Source organism: Drosophila suzukii, chromosome X (genome assembly GCF_043229965.1).
Source record: "Drosophila suzukii chromosome X, CBGP_Dsuzu_IsoJpt1.0, whole genome shotgun sequence".
Taxonomy (NCBI): Eukaryota; Metazoa; Arthropoda; class Insecta; order Diptera; family Drosophilidae; genus Drosophila; species Drosophila suzukii.
In genome coordinates, this window is record NC_092084.1 from 14,409,860 (window position 1) to 14,428,192 (window position 18,333).

An 18,333-nucleotide genomic window follows, 5' to 3' on the forward strand; every position below is an offset into this window, starting at 1 on the left:
AATGATAACGATAGCGATGACGATGACGGTTAGGCAGGAAACGGAACGAAGAGGAAGAGTAGAGTGGTGGAGAAGAGAAGCGTACATGGCATATATGCATACAAGTATATGTAAACCATTTTTACATTCAATTCATTCAAATTAATTTTTAGTAATACTGAAATTTCGATAAACTGGGGCAGCGAATGCTCCGCCCCGCCCCGCCCCCCTCAAAAAGTCCCTACCCACGAAAAAGAGGAAATTTAAAGCAAGTTTGAAATGAAATAAAAACTTTAAATAAAATATTAAAAACAGAAAACCAAAACCAAAAAGGAAATCAAACATGAAGTTTGGTAGATGTGTTCCTAGACTATTTAAAACTACTGCTTATTCCATTCGGCGACTTATTGTATTTATGTGGGATAGAAAGGCACGGTTCTATACTGCCGGTGCTGTTTGGGAAAAGTACATAATTATTTTCTAGCTTGCAGGTCGCAATTTTGTTTGGAAAAATAATCTGCAAATACTATTCAACTTCATATGGGATTAAAAGAGATGATTCTATGCTGGCGCTGCTATTTTCCTAACATAAAACTTGTACAGCCTATATTTTTAATTTTCACTTCGTAGGTCTTGCTAAATATATTCTGGATCCTGGATTGAGCTCAATAGGACTAGAAAAATGCAGATGCATTGTTTATAATGGATAATACAATCAAATCATTTTCAACCCGTTTCAAAATTTAAAGAAGTCATATTAACAAATGAAATAATGTTAATAAACAATAAAGCTTTTATAAATAACAGAACAGAAAATATCATCAAGAGCGGTATAAGTTCTAGTCAAAAATATTTTTCTGGATGCAATCTAATTTAAAGATTTTATATTTTAGTCAGCATTTTGATTTTTGACCATCTTGTGGTAACTGAGACACTTAAATTTCAGAAACTATTTTTAAAAATGTTTGCTAGTTTTTGTGTTCTTAAATATCCTACTAACTCGAAACAGGTTCTAGATAGGACCATCATAATGTTCTGAATATGAAGGTTATATAGAGTTTTGTATTATACAAAATCCAATCTTTCAGTGGCTTTAAGGAGCTGGATAATAGGTCTTCTCTTGAAGATGCACAACAAGGAAGTAAGAACAGGTGTGCCCCTAGTCTATATGGACTTTTCTCCACAACCTGGTGAAGCTAAATGTTGTTATATGGGCCTTGGGGCCTCAAGATCAGTATGGATAAGGAGGCACGATTTGGCGAGCTTATTTCAAAGAGATCCGCCATATACATGCCATGAAATCAAATGGCAGTCCCAGGATCGTTACATAATGCACTTCGGAATTCAGTGTGTTACATTCTCAGCTTATTTATTCCTTCATGGTCTTGCACTACACATAAAATAAACTGATCCGGAATCCAGCGGTGGATACCCGGGATCCACGGAACCAAAACTTCGGATGCGGCGGATGAGAGGTGGAGCGCCCTACTTCTTCTTGGGCTTCAGCACCTGGTAGGCGATCAGCAGGCCCATGACGGCGTACGTGGCCTTGGCCACCTGGAGGATAGAAAAATGAGCCACGAGATGGCATAACATCCGGATTAGGATTACGATGGGTAGAGCCGGAAAACCACACTACTCACGTTAGCACGGCCGCTCATGGTTGAGCCATTGAAGATCTTCGACAGACCGGTCAGTTTCTCGCCTTCGGCAGCCATTTCTGCGAATTAAATGTAGTGTGTTGTAAGTGCAATCTGGAGGGCAGTGCTCTGTGGTCCTGTTCTACTCACTTCAAGGTTTATTTGCACGGAATTCGAGCTGCTGCAGTCGCCAGAAAAAATATTTTCGGCGGAGGTTATACAACTGTCATCAGTCTGACCGATATGTTATCGATATAACATACCAGTTTTATGTATTCAAATATACCAAACCATAAAAGGTCACACTAAGGTGTCTTCGCTAGCCTAGCGGAGACACTCCCCTGAACAATTTGATTTGCTGGGTGCGTTAGGCAACACTGATTTATTTGCTTGCTAATAGTTAGGCGGCAAAATTTAAAAGGCAAAGTTAATACTTATTAAATTAATTTATGACAGTTAATTATAAAAAATTATATGTTATTAATTATAAAGAAACATAAAGAAGCGGTTTCTTTCGGTATATATATAATACTTCATAAATTTGTTATTAGTGTCATTAAAAATGAAAGATATTGGATTTTGATATAAGTAGGTTTTACCAATCCATAATAGTGATATTATTTGAAACTAATTTTAATAAAATAAAATGGTGCATACACTACAACTTTCTTTAGATAATTCCTGCTTTCTTGAGGTTGTTTTTTATTTCTTTGCTCTAAAAATAAATTGCGATAAATTACTTATTAAAAATGGGCCAAGTGAAATTTAATCTTGACCGACCATTTACCTTTGCATTTGTGTCAACGCGAGTGAGTCAAATGTCAAATTATAGGGTCCTTATCAAATGTCAATAGCAGCTTTGGCAAATCGCATCTAATTAAGCTAAATATAAACGCCCCACAGACTCATTAAAATTAAACTGCACCTTCTGGGAACTAAAGGCTGATATTTCATTGTCAGGACGAGCAAGAGAAAGGGCCGGCATTAAATAGAATGCAGCGAGAGGCAAAAAAATATCCTGTAATTAGAGGCATAAATGCACTTGAAGTCCACCCAAGTCCACACCCATTTAACCCACAAATTCGCGCACAAAGGAAGCATTTTAAATGAAAGCAGTGCCGAATCCTCAACCTCCCACGACTAGAGAAAAAAATACAATCATTCATAAAACTTGGTAGAGGTAAACTAAAAATTGGTAAAATTTTATTTTAGTTAATAATTATCAGGACTGTGAGATTTGTATTCTGTTTTAGGAATATTTTTTGATGCGATGGTATTTCATAGGACATACTCTCAATTAAATTATATGGATTTTAAAATAGATTGTCATTTATTAATGTTGATTCTATATATATACGAAGATTTGAAATTGAAATAGAAACTAGTTTTCACTGTGTATAGTCCCAATAAAATTATAAGGCTTTTTGGCCTGGATATAAGATATAGAAGTTCTACTGTATTTTTGACATGACATTCACTGCCACGCCCCCTGCCTGGGGACTATAAAAGCCCATCAGGAGACAGAAACTGACTTTAAAACCCGGCTGTTCAAAATGAGCGACAAGGTCCCGGAAAAGAAACAGAATCAGGGTCAGGAGGACCAGCGCCAGGACCAATCCTTGCGGGTCCAAATCCTCGTTTACCGCTGCATGGGCATCGACCTCTGGAGTCCCACAACCGTCAACGACCGCACGTGGCTCACCTTTGTGACCATGGGGCCGCTCTTCCTCTTCATGCTGCCCATGTTCCTCGCCGCCCACGAGTACATCACCCAGGTGAGCCTGCTCTCCGACACCCTCGGCTCCACCTTCGCCAGCATGCTCACCCTGGTCAAGTTCCTGCTCTTCTGCTACCACCGCAAGCAGTTCGTCGGACTGATCTACCACATCAGGGGCATTCTCGACAAGGGTGAGTGTATAGAATCTACATTTTAGATGGTTCACCTTCTACACAGAGAATTAAATTGATAATTAATTGATGATCATCTAGAGGAAATTCAGTATAGATTCAACCTATTTTTCGATGTTTGCTTTCTTTTTATCTTTATTCGATTTGAGAGCATTTTTATATAGAGGAAATCCAAGATATACCATTTCTCAATATAATATTAACAATATTCTATGGTAAAAATGGTATTTAATAATATCACATTATATATTTTTTTTTTCAGTATACAAAAAAAAAAATGTGTTAAAATGGTGGGTTCCAGAAAAAGTGATAATGAAGTTTGGCAAACAAATGAATTAGTTTATTATATTTCGAATAGAATACGACTTTTATAATATTTTTTCAAACCCACAGAAATCCGTGTTTGGCCAGATGCTCGGGAAATCGTGGACGTGGAGAACGAGAGTGACCAGATGCTCAGCCTGACGTACACCCGTTGTTTTGGACTGGCGGGTATTTTTGCGGCCATCAAGCCCTTCGTGGGCCTAGTGGTGTCCCTGATTCGCGGCGACGAGATTCACCTGGAGCTGCCCCACAACGGGGTGTACCCATACGATCTCCAGGTGGTCGTGTGGTATGTGCCCACCTATCTGTGGAACGTAATGGCCAGCTACAGTGCTGTAAGTGGTTTATCTAAGCGGAAATGTAGTAAGTCCCTTAATTTCATATTATATTTAAATATTTTTAATTTGATTTTCATTAATAGCTGTTTTTATTGCTTTAAAATGTGGAAATATTAAATTTAATATAGGTCACTAAAAGATTTGATGAAAATATTAAACTGAACACTTATATTCATCCTAATAATTTTAAATTCTGGTTTCAATATAGAATTCATTTTCTAACTGACATAAGAAGTGTATCAAATGGTTAAAGCAAATAAATCTAAAATCTTATAGAACATTTTTTAATTAGATACAAATATTTTAAACTTAAATCATGCAATTTAATATGAATTTTAAAAGTTATTTTATTTTTGTATTTAATTTAAATGTAAACAATACAAAATGTGGAATTCAATATGCAGATACTTATTTTGCCCTTTCCATTTTTGTATCAGTGTATATAGAAATGTAGGAATATACAATAAAAAGGTGTTAAATGCAAGTGATATATGGGATTTTAGTATATAAATTGATCAAAAAGTTCTAAAAATGTATATCCTTTTGCTCAATTAGGTGACCATGGCGCTCTGCGTGGACTCGCTGCTCTTCTTCTTCACCTACAACGTGTGCGCCATCTTCAAGATCGCCAAGCACCGGATGATCCACCTGCCGGCGGTGGGCGGCAAGGAGGAGGTGGAGGGCCTGGTCCAGGTGCTCCTGCTGCACCAGAAGGGTCTCCAGATCGCCGACCACATCGCCGACAAGTACCGTCCGCTCATCTTTCTGCAGTTCTTCCTGTCGGCCCTGCAGATCTGCTTCATTGGTTTCCAGGTGGCGGACCTGTTCCCGAATCCACAGAGCCTCTACTTCATAGCCTTCGTGGGCTCGCTGCTCATCGCCCTGTTCATCTACTCGAAGTGCGGGGAAAACATCAAGAGTGCCAGCCTGGACTTCGGCAACGGGCTGTACGAGAGCAACTGGACCGACTTCTCGCCGCCCACCAAACGGGCCCTGCTCATTGCCGCCATGCGCGCCCAGCGACCTTGTCAGATGAAGGGCTACTTCTTCGAGGCCAGCATGGCCACCTTCTCGGCGGTGAGTATCCCTACTCGAACACGTGCCTCCAAAGTGAACTCATCGAAATTTTCATCTACCGTGTACATTTTAATGAAAAATACAAACAAATTGTGTCAAAAAGTATGCAACAATATTTTTTAAGCTTAGTGGTAAAGTGAATTCATTTGGATAGACGACTTTCCTTTATTCGCTGCATACTTTTAGGATTCTAGTGATTTCAAAGCCCTGGTGATTTTTGATTAAGAAATCCAATAATAGGTAATACTCAAATAGTCCGAATAATGATATTACAAAAAAAAAGAGTTGCAAAACTAAGGGGTTAAAATACCTCTGGTATCAAAAAGTATGCAACAATATTTTTTAAGCTTAGTGGTAAAATGAATCCATTCGGATAGACGACTATCCTTTATTCGCTGCATACTTTTAGGATTCTAGCGATTTCAAAGCCCTGGTGATTTTTGATTAAGAAATCCAATAATAGGTAATACTCAAATAGTCCGAATAATGATATTACAAAAAAAGATGTGCAAAATTAAAAGGTATTTTATGGCAATTGTTAAGTTAGATTTTAATGTTACATCCTCATCAAACACAAATTTTGTCTGTGTAAAACCTGTTTTTTCACATTGCAGATTGTCCGCTCCGCTGTGTCGTACATCATGATGCTGCGCTCCTTTAATGCTTAAAAAGGACATCAAAATGTGCCCATCGAGGGAATATTATATGCAGGTGTGCCTGGTGACAAAGCAGTTTGGAATAAACGGAGTAAAAATGTGGTTTATATTAAAAAACAACATTGAAACAGACAAGTAAACTAGAGTTTTTTTTTTGTTTGGCGGATATCAAGTTTCTCATCACAAATACTTTTTAAGTATAAAGATATAAAAAATATAAAATTGACATTATCAGGTGTATTTTGTTACCTATAAATATTGATATTCAAATTTATATAAAAAGTTCAATTGCAGATTTTAATAATGCTGAAAAATCAAAAGACATTTATTGTACTCTTTGTTTGTAGGGTATTATTTGATGATGTTTCAATGCTTATATTTATTATTTGTTTATAATAATAATTAAAGTATGTGGTTAGTTGTATAACAATAGACAAATTCACTTTCAATTTAGTAGCAAGTATACTGACACACTTTCCAATTGTAAAATTCGTACCTTAGCTTCTTGCTGGATTAATCTGTTTTATTTATATAACCAGCCAGGCAAAATAGGCAGCTAAAAATGCAGAGAGGTTGTACTACCCACCCACTGCCACCCAGCCTTCATGACGGGCATTTTTTTTTACTAGAGCATTTTTCTTGGTCCTTAATAAAAGAACAGGTAAAGGAGGATGGGGGTGGGGGTTTCAGGGAAAATAGAGCGGATTGCAAGTGATATTGCTGCAAACTATTCGAATCTTTTCGCGTTTTCCGCCGTTCTTGCTTGCCCTTCAAAATACCACCCACCAACCAACGCCCAACGCCCACCACCCACCAATACCATCCATTTTCCACCGGGCTGTAACGATTTCCTGTTTGAACCGTGATTGATGACAGGCGACTGCCGAGGAGCAAGGTAAACTCCTGCTGGATGCAAAAGTCTTAAGTACACGCAACAGTGAGCTGCGTGATTGGATACTTGGATGCCTGGATACTTGGATACTTGGGAACTGCCCAGCAGCCTCCACCACCGACCATCTACCACTATTTACGCCGGCTGCAACTGTTTTAAAGTTTTCAAATTGCGAATGCCAATCCATAAGCACATAATTACGTATACGCCATGGGGCCCACAAAAAATTATGGGCTAATGCAAGGGCACTCTGCATTTGGTTGCCTTTAACTTGTTTGGGTTTATAATTCAGGCTTTCAAATACAAGTATTGGTTTTAACTTGTTTACAATGATAAGAAATGCAACAGTTAAAATAAATATTAAATTTTTAGATACAAACAAAATACAAAAAAAAACATAATATTAGATACAAAACATTAAGATTGTCAGGCAAAAAAAATATTTTAATTAATGTGAAAAATATTTGTTTTGTGTATAAATTGTATACACATGTTATCCAATTAAAATAAAAGTTCTTAATTCACCTTCGACGTCTAATTGAAAAATGCTAAGTACCCATACACCCCTATTTTAAAAAAAAAAACGTATGTTAAATCGCCTATATGAACTGTAGCTGTCTAATTTAAGTTTGGTTTTAAATATGCTTCAAAATATTCAAATGAAACATAATATTACATCACCTAAACTATGGAGTCGGTAACCCGAACATGGATTTCATTCTTGCTTCTGATTGAATTTCTCTGCGGCTTTGTGCTTTTAATTTCATTCGTCCTACCTAAGGTCATCATCCCCATTCTTCCCATTCCGATTTCCAATAACCCCGCCCCTGACCCCAAAAGCAGTTCTTGATTTACATTGCCAAAATTGAATTTATTTATCTCCCTCTCGTCAAATTTCTTTGCCCCCCTGCCGAAAGTCTGATTTTGTAACAAAAATAAAAGGGAGAACCGGCACAGAAACAAAATAAACGGAATTGAAATGTCCCTGGACCTGGTCATGATTTATTGCATCGCATAGCGACGGGATATTCTAAACTTTTTGTACTCACCAAAGCCAACCATCTACCGAACTCCAACGCCCCCCAAAAAGCAAATAAAATATTATTTGAAATATGTGCTATGCGAACCCCATGATTGAGCATAAATAAAGTGTGTAGTAAGCTGGCATAAACAAAGTGCACGACTAAGGACAGTAAACTGTTTTGACAACTTGTGGGCTCGTGTGTGCAAACAAAGGGGTTTTATTTCTATTTTTCCAGCAGCAGTTTTGCAATTCCGTAGAATTAATTAGCAGTGAACCAGTATATTTCCCTCACCTCTTATCAAAAGGTGGCAAAAACAAAAGGTCTTCCTCTGGTTTTAGTTTTTACCATCCTATTGTCTGTTTGCAGCGCTTTTTTTTGCATTGAATGGAGCGCCATATTGTGGAAAGAATTAAATTTTACCTAGTGAAATCCCTTGGCTTCCTTAAAGACCCTTGTAGAATGGTAAAAACGTCAGTTACCAACATTAATTAATATCATGCTATTATTGATCCATCAAACTATAGATATATATCAAAACAATCATTCAAATACTTTCAATATATGATAAAATATCTATAACATCTTTAAATTTCAATAATTTATTAATATCCTTATCAAATCCCTACTTACTTAAATACAAGGGAAACACTTCCTGATTTAAAAAAAACATGTGCCCTATTTTGTGGGCAATTTACTTTTAAACTGTGTAAAAGGCACCTAGAGCAGAAGCCTTTTTTATCGTAATTTTAGGGTGATGAGAGGTACGTGCAATCATAATTTCCGCGGATGCTAACCCTGAAAAAGTTCATGTGAGCAGTCCTGGTTTCCTGGTTTTCTGCTAGTCCTGTCTCTTTGGCTTCGTAAAATGGTCACAAAGTAACATAGGAGCTTAACGATTGCGGCCATAATGTCAGGACATCAAACCGGACATGACCTCGGATGGTAAACTCCCTTTCGTATTTGGTGGGAACCTAAAGCTGCCGTTCTCTAAGCCCGCCAAAAGCCACAAACGTTTGAAAAAAAGAAAGAAACAGAAAGAGTGCTAGAACCATCAAAGTTTATATGTTTTATGTTTTCACTTTTAACGTTTTTTGGGCGGAACTGAGAGGCAGCTGATGTAGCGGCCCATTGTCATTGATGATGATTTATTGCCCGACTGCAAGTGGCCAAAAAAGTATTTATTTTGCTGTCGGAAAATAAAAGAAGGCGTACCAAGGGCTGAATTATCAAGCATACGCAGCGTTGGACTTTCGAGTTTAGCTGCATTTTAGCGCCTCCACAGGCGAGCTAATAATCCAGACTCCTGCTGCTGTTTATATTCCATTATTAAGCACTAAAAAAAACGTATTGTAAAATCAGGGAAAAGTTTTTATATTGGCCTTCTTTTATTAAGGTTGTTTCTATTTGGTAAAAAACGTTTATATATATTTTACTTTTATAAAAAACTTATATTTTATGTTTTTCGCAATGGTTAATTTGTAATTTATATGAACAATTCCCTCTTTTAGCTTATTTAACAAAATGTAAATAGGTCTTGAAGCATTGAAACTGTCTTACTTTAAAGAGTCAAGCTTGTTCTTTTGTGAAAATACCATTGACATATTTGTTTCGTAATTTTCTTTTTCAAGTGAAATTACTTTTTATTTTGCTTTAACGGCAGCCAACCATGAATTCACAATTTCTTAACTTATACACTTGCCCTTTTTCTTAATAATAAACAGTCACCAAGTCGGAATACAAGTCAGGGATTCTAATGAGAAAAGGGTGATTAAAAGTGTACTTTTTCAAGAAGGGATCTTTCTTGAAAATGCCTTTCAAGAAGAAATTTATAAGTGTAATTTTGAAAATTAAAAAAAATATATGGAATATTTAAAAAAACATTTAGATTCAATTTTCTGTGCTGAAGCTTATAAGTCATGGTTTAATTTAATTGACTTAGTTTACTAACTTTTTTCTTGAAAACTTTCATTTTCTTGAAAATGCCACACATTTAATTTTTAAAATATATTTAATTGTGAGAATTTCTCAAATGATTTCCCTAGTTAATTAGTTTTTAAGCAAGGCCTAATTGGTAAGTGAAGCTTGATTTATCCGAAATTGTTGGAGAAAACTCCAAAGGAGAACCCCCTCCCACCCATTTTCCAGCCAGAGCTTTTCGGAGAAAGCTTTCGGAGTGGCAGTAACAGGTCCGGCTGTTAGCAACAGCTGGCCAAAACCGCTGTTGACCCAGTTAACAGGGAAGCAACAGTGCGCTGGCCGATTTAAAATAGCGCGTCCTCTGACAAGACGACTCAGTTCCTGTTCAGCCATAGTCGGTTACGATTGCCGTGAGCCGAGCACCGGAAGTGTCGAGGAAGTGTGGAGCAGTATCAGTATCAGAGTCAGACTTTGAATCACAACCAGAATCAGAATCTGAATCAGATCTTTAGCCCAAAAAAACTGAAATCTAAGGCACTTTAGCCAGCCAATCGGACATCTAAACCAATTTGAAAAATAAAAAATAAACCAAAAATCAAAATTTTCCAAATTCCCAAAACAATAACAACAGTTTTCTGGTGCCCAAAAGACATTGTCGCGTGCTTGAAGAAATCGACCAAATTCAAGGTTTGGATTCTGGTTCTCCCCCCCCATTTGGTGTCGTATTTTTTTTTATTTTTTGAAAGTGCGTGCGTGTTATGAAAAGTTTGTTTGAGGGGTTTTCTTTTTGAACAAAAAAAAAAAATCAGAAATAAGTTACAACAAAGCAGCTGCCGAGCGGGAAAGTCGGAGGTCAGGTATCCCTAGTCCCCCTGTGTCCGGCCAGCTCTATTATAAGCCATTGCTTTTTCTGCCTGCCTCGGCTCTTTCGAGGTGAATGAAGTTTATGCAGACCTATGCGGAAAATTTTATTTCATTTCGGTTCGGTTTGGTTTGGTTTGGCTTGCTTCGTTATTTCCTTCAGCTCTTGTTTGGGTTCCGGGTTCCGGGTTCCGGGTTCGGGTTCTGTTTTTTTTTTTTTTGTGTTTCTGGGTTAATTTTCGTTGCCTTTTCATATTTGATGAGGACGTGTGATGGCGAACGGTGGTCCAGGTGGGGTGTCACCTAAAACAGAAGCTCCAGTTTTCCAGTTTTCCGTTTCCTTGGCACCACGGGACACCGAGTATCCCCCGCCCATTTTATACTTTATTTATCTGTCCGCCCTGCCCATGGCCTTTTGTTATGCATGGCCGTGTGAATCATTCATATGCAAATGCTGTGAAAATTCTCATTTATGTTCCGAGGAATCCCGCAGAAACCACTGGGTTGTGAAGAAAAACCATGGGAGAAGTCATTCTGTGGTCTTTCCGGTATTCTGATGGGCATGGCCAATGCCATATTTTGGTCTCGATTAAGTGTTGCCTACTTATCGGCTACCGTCTGCTTTGTTTGCCCTGGCCAATTACAATTACGCCGGTCGGCGAGCAGTTCATTAGCGACCATGACTAACCGCTTTTCGGCCTAATCTAATCGGCTTTGCCAGCCAGCCAGTTTGATTCCTAATTTGAGAGTTCAGCCATGAGTATTTTGTGCAAAATAACACACAGAGAAAACCCTCATAGGGATACATTTGATAATTGCATGGTTGCCTTGTTTACTATAATTTTTATCTCTTGCTCTGGGTGAAAGCGAGATAGCAATTGAATGTCTCTGAAATATAAAAAGAGAGCAAACCTATATCTAGATAGAAGTGATACTGAATTTTCTCAACATGATCATCATATCTTATCAAGATTTATTCACTGTGTATATAAAAACATATAGGCTACCGAAGGGGAATTGTTTTTTTGAAACTACTACTACTAAGTAAACGCTCTACTTAATTGCTTTATAAGAAGAAAGTTTGAAGAAAGTTTAACCAATAATGGAAATGAAAAATACCAAATCGAATTGAATGCAAGGTATATATTTTTCCCAAATAAATCATTAACAAGTATTATAACGTTCATACTTGTGCTCCAATTACTTTTCACGGTCTGCTCGAACTCTTTGCACTTCATATATGTGGTGGCTATAATCTGCTATGGTTGATCAATTGTAATCGGCGGATTGTTGACGCATTAAGCCTCTTGTCCATCAGCACCGCCACCGGCTTTTAGCCCTTTCACGGCCTTACCTCAATGGTTGTGAGGAGCTTTATCCGGAAACTGGGTCAAAATCAGGAAAACTCATCTGTATCTGGCAAAAAAATGTATCTAATTGAGTAAAATAAGGAACTATAGTTCCATTAGAATAATATCACATAGTATGCCACAAAAGAACCTGTAAGGTTGTATAGTTTGTTCACTTATTTATAGTATTATAAAATATTGGGAACCTCCAATTTACCGTTGCAAATCTATTTGAGTTTGAATAATAAGGCATTTTTGGTAGTATCCTTAGTTTCGAGAGGATAGCTTTGTATATTTTGTTAGATAGTTACCAATCTGTAAACACAAGAATTTGGCTTGTTATGTAGGTTCTGCGAAGCCTAACTGAGGGATTATTATGTTTATGATGCTTATGATTTTCCCTTTAGAATTTATTAATTTAAAGTGGTGCCCCACGATGATTGATTTTCTCAAAGGCAATCTCAGAAACAGAATCACAAAGGGCTGTGTTCTCAGGCCAACCTGTCTGGTTTTCGATCCAGTTCCTAACGACTTGCTTACCCGAAGCGTTAAAAAGTTATTATAGTCCACCTCCACCTACTTTGCCATAATTCAAGGAAAAGAAAGGGGGAAGTTCCCTTCTTTTTTTTTTTAATATTGCGGCTAATTTGGTCCGACCATCAAGACCACAACAACAGGCAGAAGAAAGCGGAAAGAAATGGCGGTTGGCAGTTGGCGGGGGGTGGGGGGTTGGGGGATGTAAGAGGCTTTCCCCCAGCCTAGGCAATTAATTTACATTAATTTCCCTTTGTTCGCATGGCATTGTTTTGTTTCGTTTCGTTTCGGTTCGTTTCTTCTGACTGGATACCTGCTGCAGCAGCGACTTTATTAGAAAACAATTACAACACTTGGGCATCTCTGCTCTGTACCGTTTCAACGCGACCTGGAAAGGAGCCGTCCATTATCAGCAGGACCCAAGGAAAGAGGTGAAAGTATGTCGGAAAAGAACCAAGGACGCAAGGTTGTTGAGGAGGAGGGGCAAAAGGAGATGGAGCAGGAGCAGATGGAGCAGGAGGAAATGGAGCAGGAGCAGGAGCCTCCGAGCAGCCGGAATGGCAGTTGCGGATCTCCGCCGGAACCGGAACCGGAAGTGGAGGAGCAGGAGGAGGAGGCGGCATCGGGATCGGCAGCCGGAACCGAAGGAGCCGGCTCGGAAGCACCTGCTCCGGCCAACCCAAACACGGATCTGGAACTGGAACGCGACAGGGACAGGGACTCCCATGGCGACAGGTGAGTCAAGCGGATTCCGATCCCATTTCCATCTCCATTCCCACCTCTTCCCATTTCGTATCCATCCATCCACGCACTCTGTGCGTCCTTGTCAATATCCATTAGCTAATTGGGCATGCGATGCCAAGGAAGTCTGGCCCAAAAAAGAAGGGAACTGGGCCAACTGGCCACGGAATGATATCAACCTAATTACAATATAGTAGCATGCGTATATATGTATATACTACTAATATTACCCACATTACCTGCATATTTTAATCATATTTTATCCAGCTAACGCTTAATATCAACATTTTAACAAGATTCATCCCCCATCAAACAAGGAAAGCTAATCTAAGTTGTACAGCTCTAGGTATCCTATATTGTAAATCAAACACACACCCGTATAATATATAAAACTATATAATCTTATAAAACTTATCATCATATCTCATAGTATAAAATGCATTACAAAATGTATGATATTATTGTAGAGTTTGCCAATGTTTAAATAACTCAAGGTTAAAACAATGTTTCCAAAAGCGAACTATGGAATCTCTTGAAGATTTCTGAGTGATTTACCTTAAGTGCACCCTCTCTTTAGATCCTAAGCCTCATCCCGAACCACCCAACCTCTCTTTAACCTGGGCCAAAACGAGTTAACACATTTTGCATTTTGTGGGGTCTTCAATTAGGGAAGCTTTATAAATAGACAACAGCCACTCCCCAATGGCACCTTAAAGCACTCGGGTAACAAAATCTTTTTGGAATTCTCCATGGAGTAGGCCTGACATCCCCAGTTCCGGGTATTCTGAACCTGAACCTGAAACGGAACCCTTTTCTGTCCCTCTTACTTGGGTGTTATTTTGCCTGTCGGCATATTTATAACCTGAGACTAACAATGGATGGGTTAAATAATAAGAACAAAATGAAAAGTGTGGCAATCCATCAAAAAGTTTCAATTAATATTGTCAAAACTAAAATAATTTTAGGAGCGAAGTTGTGTTGATGTGTGCTTTGTAGTTTATAGGGATAAAATGACAGATCTTATCTCTGTGGAACCTATTACCACCTGATTGTGCAGTGGCCCTCCTTGTCTAATCTGCCCCTATCGCAGTATAATTTATGACCGGATCAACATAAATTTATTTCTAAAGCATAGCTCATGGTCTCCTTGAATTGATTCAGCAGCACCCTACTTATACAATAAATTCCACATTACTGACACCACTTTTATTATAACTAAACAGTGCTCAAAACTTTGTATATTTTAGTGACAGTTTAATCATATACTGCCTTTACTATACAGTGCATAAATCAAGAAGCATAAATTCTAAAACAATTTTTGGGACGTAATCCCTTTACTATTATTATACCATTTTTTTTTCCCTTCAGTTGCTATATTTAATAACTTTTCATTTGCTTAAATCTATTTGGAAATGATGGAAACTAATTATTATCCCATCATTATTTTCTGCACTTCACATACTTTACTTGCAACTAAGTCGGAATTATACATTACTAAAGTTAGCCTCTTCAATAATCGAATCGAGTTCAATGTCTGAGTGTGTTTCTGTGTCATTTGGGTCAATTAGGAAAGGAAAATCCCATTTGAAGTTGCGCAAGGCCCTCTCCACAAAGTTGCGACCTGTTTTCCACCGTGTTTTCCCCTTGAAACTTCAGAGCTGCTCTGTTTCTTCTTCCGGCTGAGCTCCCCCTGCTCCTCTGACTTTCATTTCCGGTCTGCCCCGGGGACCTCGTCATCGCCTCGCACTCAATCCTTGCCTCATTCCGGGCACTCAGCATCATTCAGCACTGCAACTGACACTTAGCTGAGCATTCTGTTTGATGTGTTTTTAAAAAATTAAATACCTAATTGGAGGGACATCGAACCATGTGGTCCTGATCCTGATCCTGCTCCGCTGCGATGGCAAGTTATCATAAAATGGGTTGGCCCAGGTGTCACACCATTTGTTGACTTTATGCACATCAATTGTTGGGATGGTTGGCTGCTTCAGGGGACGCGGCGATAGTCAACATTGTCAGGGCACATCCGGTTACCCCCCTCGATAGAGAGTTTTGACAGCATAATTAACAACTCTTCACCAGACATCCATATCCCGACATCCATCCCCATCTTCGTCCTCGAACTTCCGATGATTTTTCAGGCGAAATCCCACGATTTATTGCTGCCCGAGCATTAACCATATCTTTAAGCAAGGTTGTATAGTGGGTACTGTATGGGGTCCCTTCGTCCTCCCCTCAGTTTGCCATGTATTCGGAATTGACAATGAGCCCCTGGCTTTCGGACATGGCACGTGAGCTGGCTGCCAGATGAGGACATGGAAACCCATGAATCTCCATGTTCTCCACTCCCGATTGCCATTCAGCCCTGCCAAATTGTTAATGGAAATTATTAGTTATTAGCTGCTTAGCATATTTTGATGAATCTCGGCTGACTTACTGCCATTATCACCGAAACTTGTAGATAGCAAACAAGATACAGGACCTAGTTGGAATATACATATTTCTTCCTAAAATCATAATTAAATATTAGCCTAATCTAGTTTTGGGCATAGAATTCTACATTCTAAAGATCTTATGTTAAAATAAAATAATATTCTTGGTAGCACAGGCGAAACACATTCAATCACTCAACATCTAGACAGAAAATATTCCGTAATCCGCTTTATTTATGAAGATTACAAACGGAGGCAGCCCAATTGTTTCACAGAATTGCCAAGTGGATGAGCACACATTTTTATTCCAAGACGGGGGAGGCAGTAAATATCCAAGCTGGATCCAATGGATCACTGATAACAATTTGTATGAAGTCGTGGATGGCAGTCGACTTCCGTTGCCAATCCTTTTTTATGGGAGCCTCAAGCTGGCAGCTTGTATCTGTATCTCTCTATCTGTATACTCGTGTCCTTGAGTCCTTGTATCTCAGCATATTTTGGGCCGTCTGCGAATTATAAAGTTTCCTCAACTCGAGACTTTTTCGGTGGGTGTTGAGCACCCCTCAAAATCAAAATCAAAATCAGAATCGGGACAGGTATGGCATACTTAAGCCGGCTCAATGGGGGAAAATGGAACTAGTGTACGTATGAAAATCGACATCTGCTGGCAATCAACAGTTCACACAATTGAATCGGATTCAATTGACCAAACAGGAAGCTAATGCGAATGCGAGTCCGAATGCGAATGTGATTTCTAATCAATAGAGGGTCTCTGCTCCCCGGGAATCTGGCCGTGACTGCGATTATGGCAGCAGTTCTGTAACCAGTGATTTACGGTTGCAGAATCCGTTGGACGCGGCACGTTAGATGTTCCCAGCTCTCACTATTCAGTTCCCAGCGGGATTTGGCATTCAGAAAGGCCAATCCGAGAACCAGAAACCGGAACTTGACCCCACCACGTGCCCTTGACTACTTATGCACACTCCTGTGCGCCGTGGAACAGACAGTGCCACAATTAAACGCACAAGGACGCGGACGCGGATGCGGACATGGATGTGGATGTGAACGTGGAAGTGGATGTGGATGTGGATGTAAATGTGAACGTGGATGTAAATGTGGACATGCATGTGGAGCGATTGGAGTGGAAGGCAGCGAAATCAGTTCCACCCAAGCGAACCCAAAGGTTGAAGGTGCTGAGCTTTGACGCAGAATTTCCCGAAAATGGGACCTGCAAATGCACTTGGCCTAGTTGTGAAAGTTATGTGGTAATTCTTGAACAATTGGCAAGCTATCCAAAAAGTAAACAACAAAGAAAACATTTTAAATTCTTCCGGTAAGTTAGGAACAAATCAAATAAACAATATTTGTATAGAAAAATCACTTGAAAAATTTTAAAAAGATTTCTTCCCTATTCGCAATTTAATATTTTGTGGTAGTAATGAAATTCCAAATCCTTTTGGTAAACTTGAAATAAAATAAAATAATCATCCACAAATCCACACTATTTGTATTTGAATAGAGAAATCAGTTGGAAAATCCCACAAATGATTCTTTCCCAAGCAAATACATTTCCAGAATGTAACTTCTGAAACATGACAGAGCAGAACTATGGTTCTAAAGGCCTTGCAGGACTCGGGGGGACAGAGGACTCGGAGGCGGAAGAAGCAATTGGCCAAAATGGTGTTTGAAGTAAAACCCAGAAACGTGACGGGATTCACAAACGGTGTTGAACGCATGCCGGAATACCACAAGGGCATCTTACCCTTACTTAGGAGGAGCTGGCCACCGGAAAAGGCGACAAAAAGGAGCCATGCCATCGACCACAAGTAACAATGTCCAGCATGAGGGATCAAAGTTTGAAATACTCATTTGCCCAGTTGCTTTTCAATTTTAGCTACTGCCATTTGTGGTCACAGCCATAACGTATACGCATTAAGTATACGACGCGTTGTCTCGACGCTTAAGCTGTAACACCCATTATCCATAAGCTCTGGCAAATTTATGTTGTCAGCTTCACAAAAATTAAATTTAACTCTTATACTCTGAGTACATATGGCTATGGTATGTTAGCCCGGATAAAGGGATAATTTGTAGTGCATATCTCAAAGGCATTGATTGTATTTTTTTGCTGATATATAGAGGTAGAGGCGCTTCTACGTCAAGACAATGTTTGCTGTCCATCCTCTCCTTTGAGCTACTGAAAGTAAAAAAAAAAGTTCGACTTCAAGATTAGTCTGGGTGGCTCATTAAAAGTGCGTTTTCCCTTTGGTCGATGGGCTGCTTTTACGCTGCAACACGCCCATGTCAAAGGCCTTTTGTGGGCCGTCAGGCACAGACGCCCTTTGTGTACGCCCTGTTTTCTAGTTGTTCTAGCCCGGCCCATCCGACTAGTTATAACTGGGCCTTTGGTCATCGGTTAGCAACTGACGTCACAGCAGACGATGGCGAAACATCAACGGCAGAAATACCATCTCCGAGTTCTGCCTGTGAAACTACCGACTAATTACCAACTGTGTGCTGAGATACAAGTCTTTGGCTAGGATCAAAATAAGTTTATAAACTTCATTGTATACTATATACTTACTTGTTGGTCCCTTTAATTTTTTTTTTTTGGGTTTTCTGCCCTTTATTTTCGGTGCGGCCAGCACCATCGATTTTTG

The 18,333-nt window shown here is 39.1% G+C and overlaps 3 protein-coding genes across 5 annotated transcripts in view; 2 read left to right on the forward strand and 1 right to left on the reverse strand.

Annotated features, from left to right (window-relative positions):
- Nucleotides 1-1,322: 1,322 nt before the first annotated feature.
- Nucleotides 1,323-1,919, reverse strand: Neb-cGP (ATP synthase membrane subunit K, mitochondrial). The gene is made up of 3 exons (XM_017086621.4): nt 1,770-1,919; nt 1,623-1,699; nt 1,323-1,536 (listed from the first exon to the last, which is right to left on the reverse strand). Exons 2-3 carry the CDS (start codon nt 1,695-1,697, stop codon nt 1,465-1,467), a joined length of 147 nt encoding a protein of 48 aa, XP_016942110.1. The 5' UTR covers nt 1,698-1,699; nt 1,770-1,919; the 3' UTR covers nt 1,323-1,464.
- Nucleotides 1,920-3,172: 1,253 nt separating this feature from the next.
- Or9a (Odorant receptor 9a) lies at nt 3,173-6,062 on the forward strand. The gene is made up of 4 exons (XM_036819843.3): nt 3,173-3,527; nt 3,921-4,186; nt 4,745-5,266; nt 5,881-6,062. Exons 1-4 carry the CDS (start codon nt 3,173-3,175, stop codon nt 5,932-5,934), a joined length of 1,197 nt encoding a protein of 398 aa, XP_036675738.2. The 3' UTR covers nt 5,935-6,062.
- Nucleotides 6,063-10,149: 4,087 nt separating this feature from the next.
- LOC108018862 (uncharacterized) overlaps nt 10,150-18,333 on the forward strand; it is a 51,085-nt gene continuing 42,901 nt past the window's right edge. The window contains exons 1-2 of one of the 3 annotated variants that reach the window (XM_036819840.3): nt 10,150-10,443; nt 12,823-13,235. In XM_036819840.3, the coding sequence (XP_036675735.2) occupies nt 12,940-13,235 (296 nt within the window). In that variant the 5' untranslated portion in view covers nt 10,150-10,443; nt 12,823-12,939. The remainder of the gene's footprint in view (nt 10,444-12,822; nt 13,236-18,333) is intronic. The other 2 variants (XM_036819841.3, XM_036819842.3) reach the window with 2 other exon arrangements.

Excerpts from the sequence above, each read along its gene's own strand:
- Or9a (XM_036819843.3), top strand. The coding sequence starts at position 3,173 with ATGAGCGACAAGGTCCCGGAAAAGAAACAGAATCAGGGTCAGGAGGAC. Across the intron at positions 4,187-4,744 it reads TAATGGCCAGCTACAGTGCT|GTGACCATGGCGCTCTGCGT; the intron begins GTAAGTGGTTTA and ends TTGCTCAATTAG. Across the intron at positions 5,267-5,880 it reads GCATGGCCACCTTCTCGGCG|ATTGTCCGCTCCGCTGTGTC; the intron begins GTGAGTATCCCT and ends TTCACATTGCAG.
- Neb-cGP (XM_017086621.4), bottom strand. The coding sequence starts at position 1,697 with ATGGCTGCCGAAGGCGAGAAACTGACCGGTCTGTCGAAGATCTTCAAT. Across the intron at positions 1,537-1,622 it reads CCATGAGCGGCCGTGCTAAC|GTGGCCAAGGCCACGTACGC; the intron begins GTGAGTAGTGTG and ends TCTATCCTCCAG.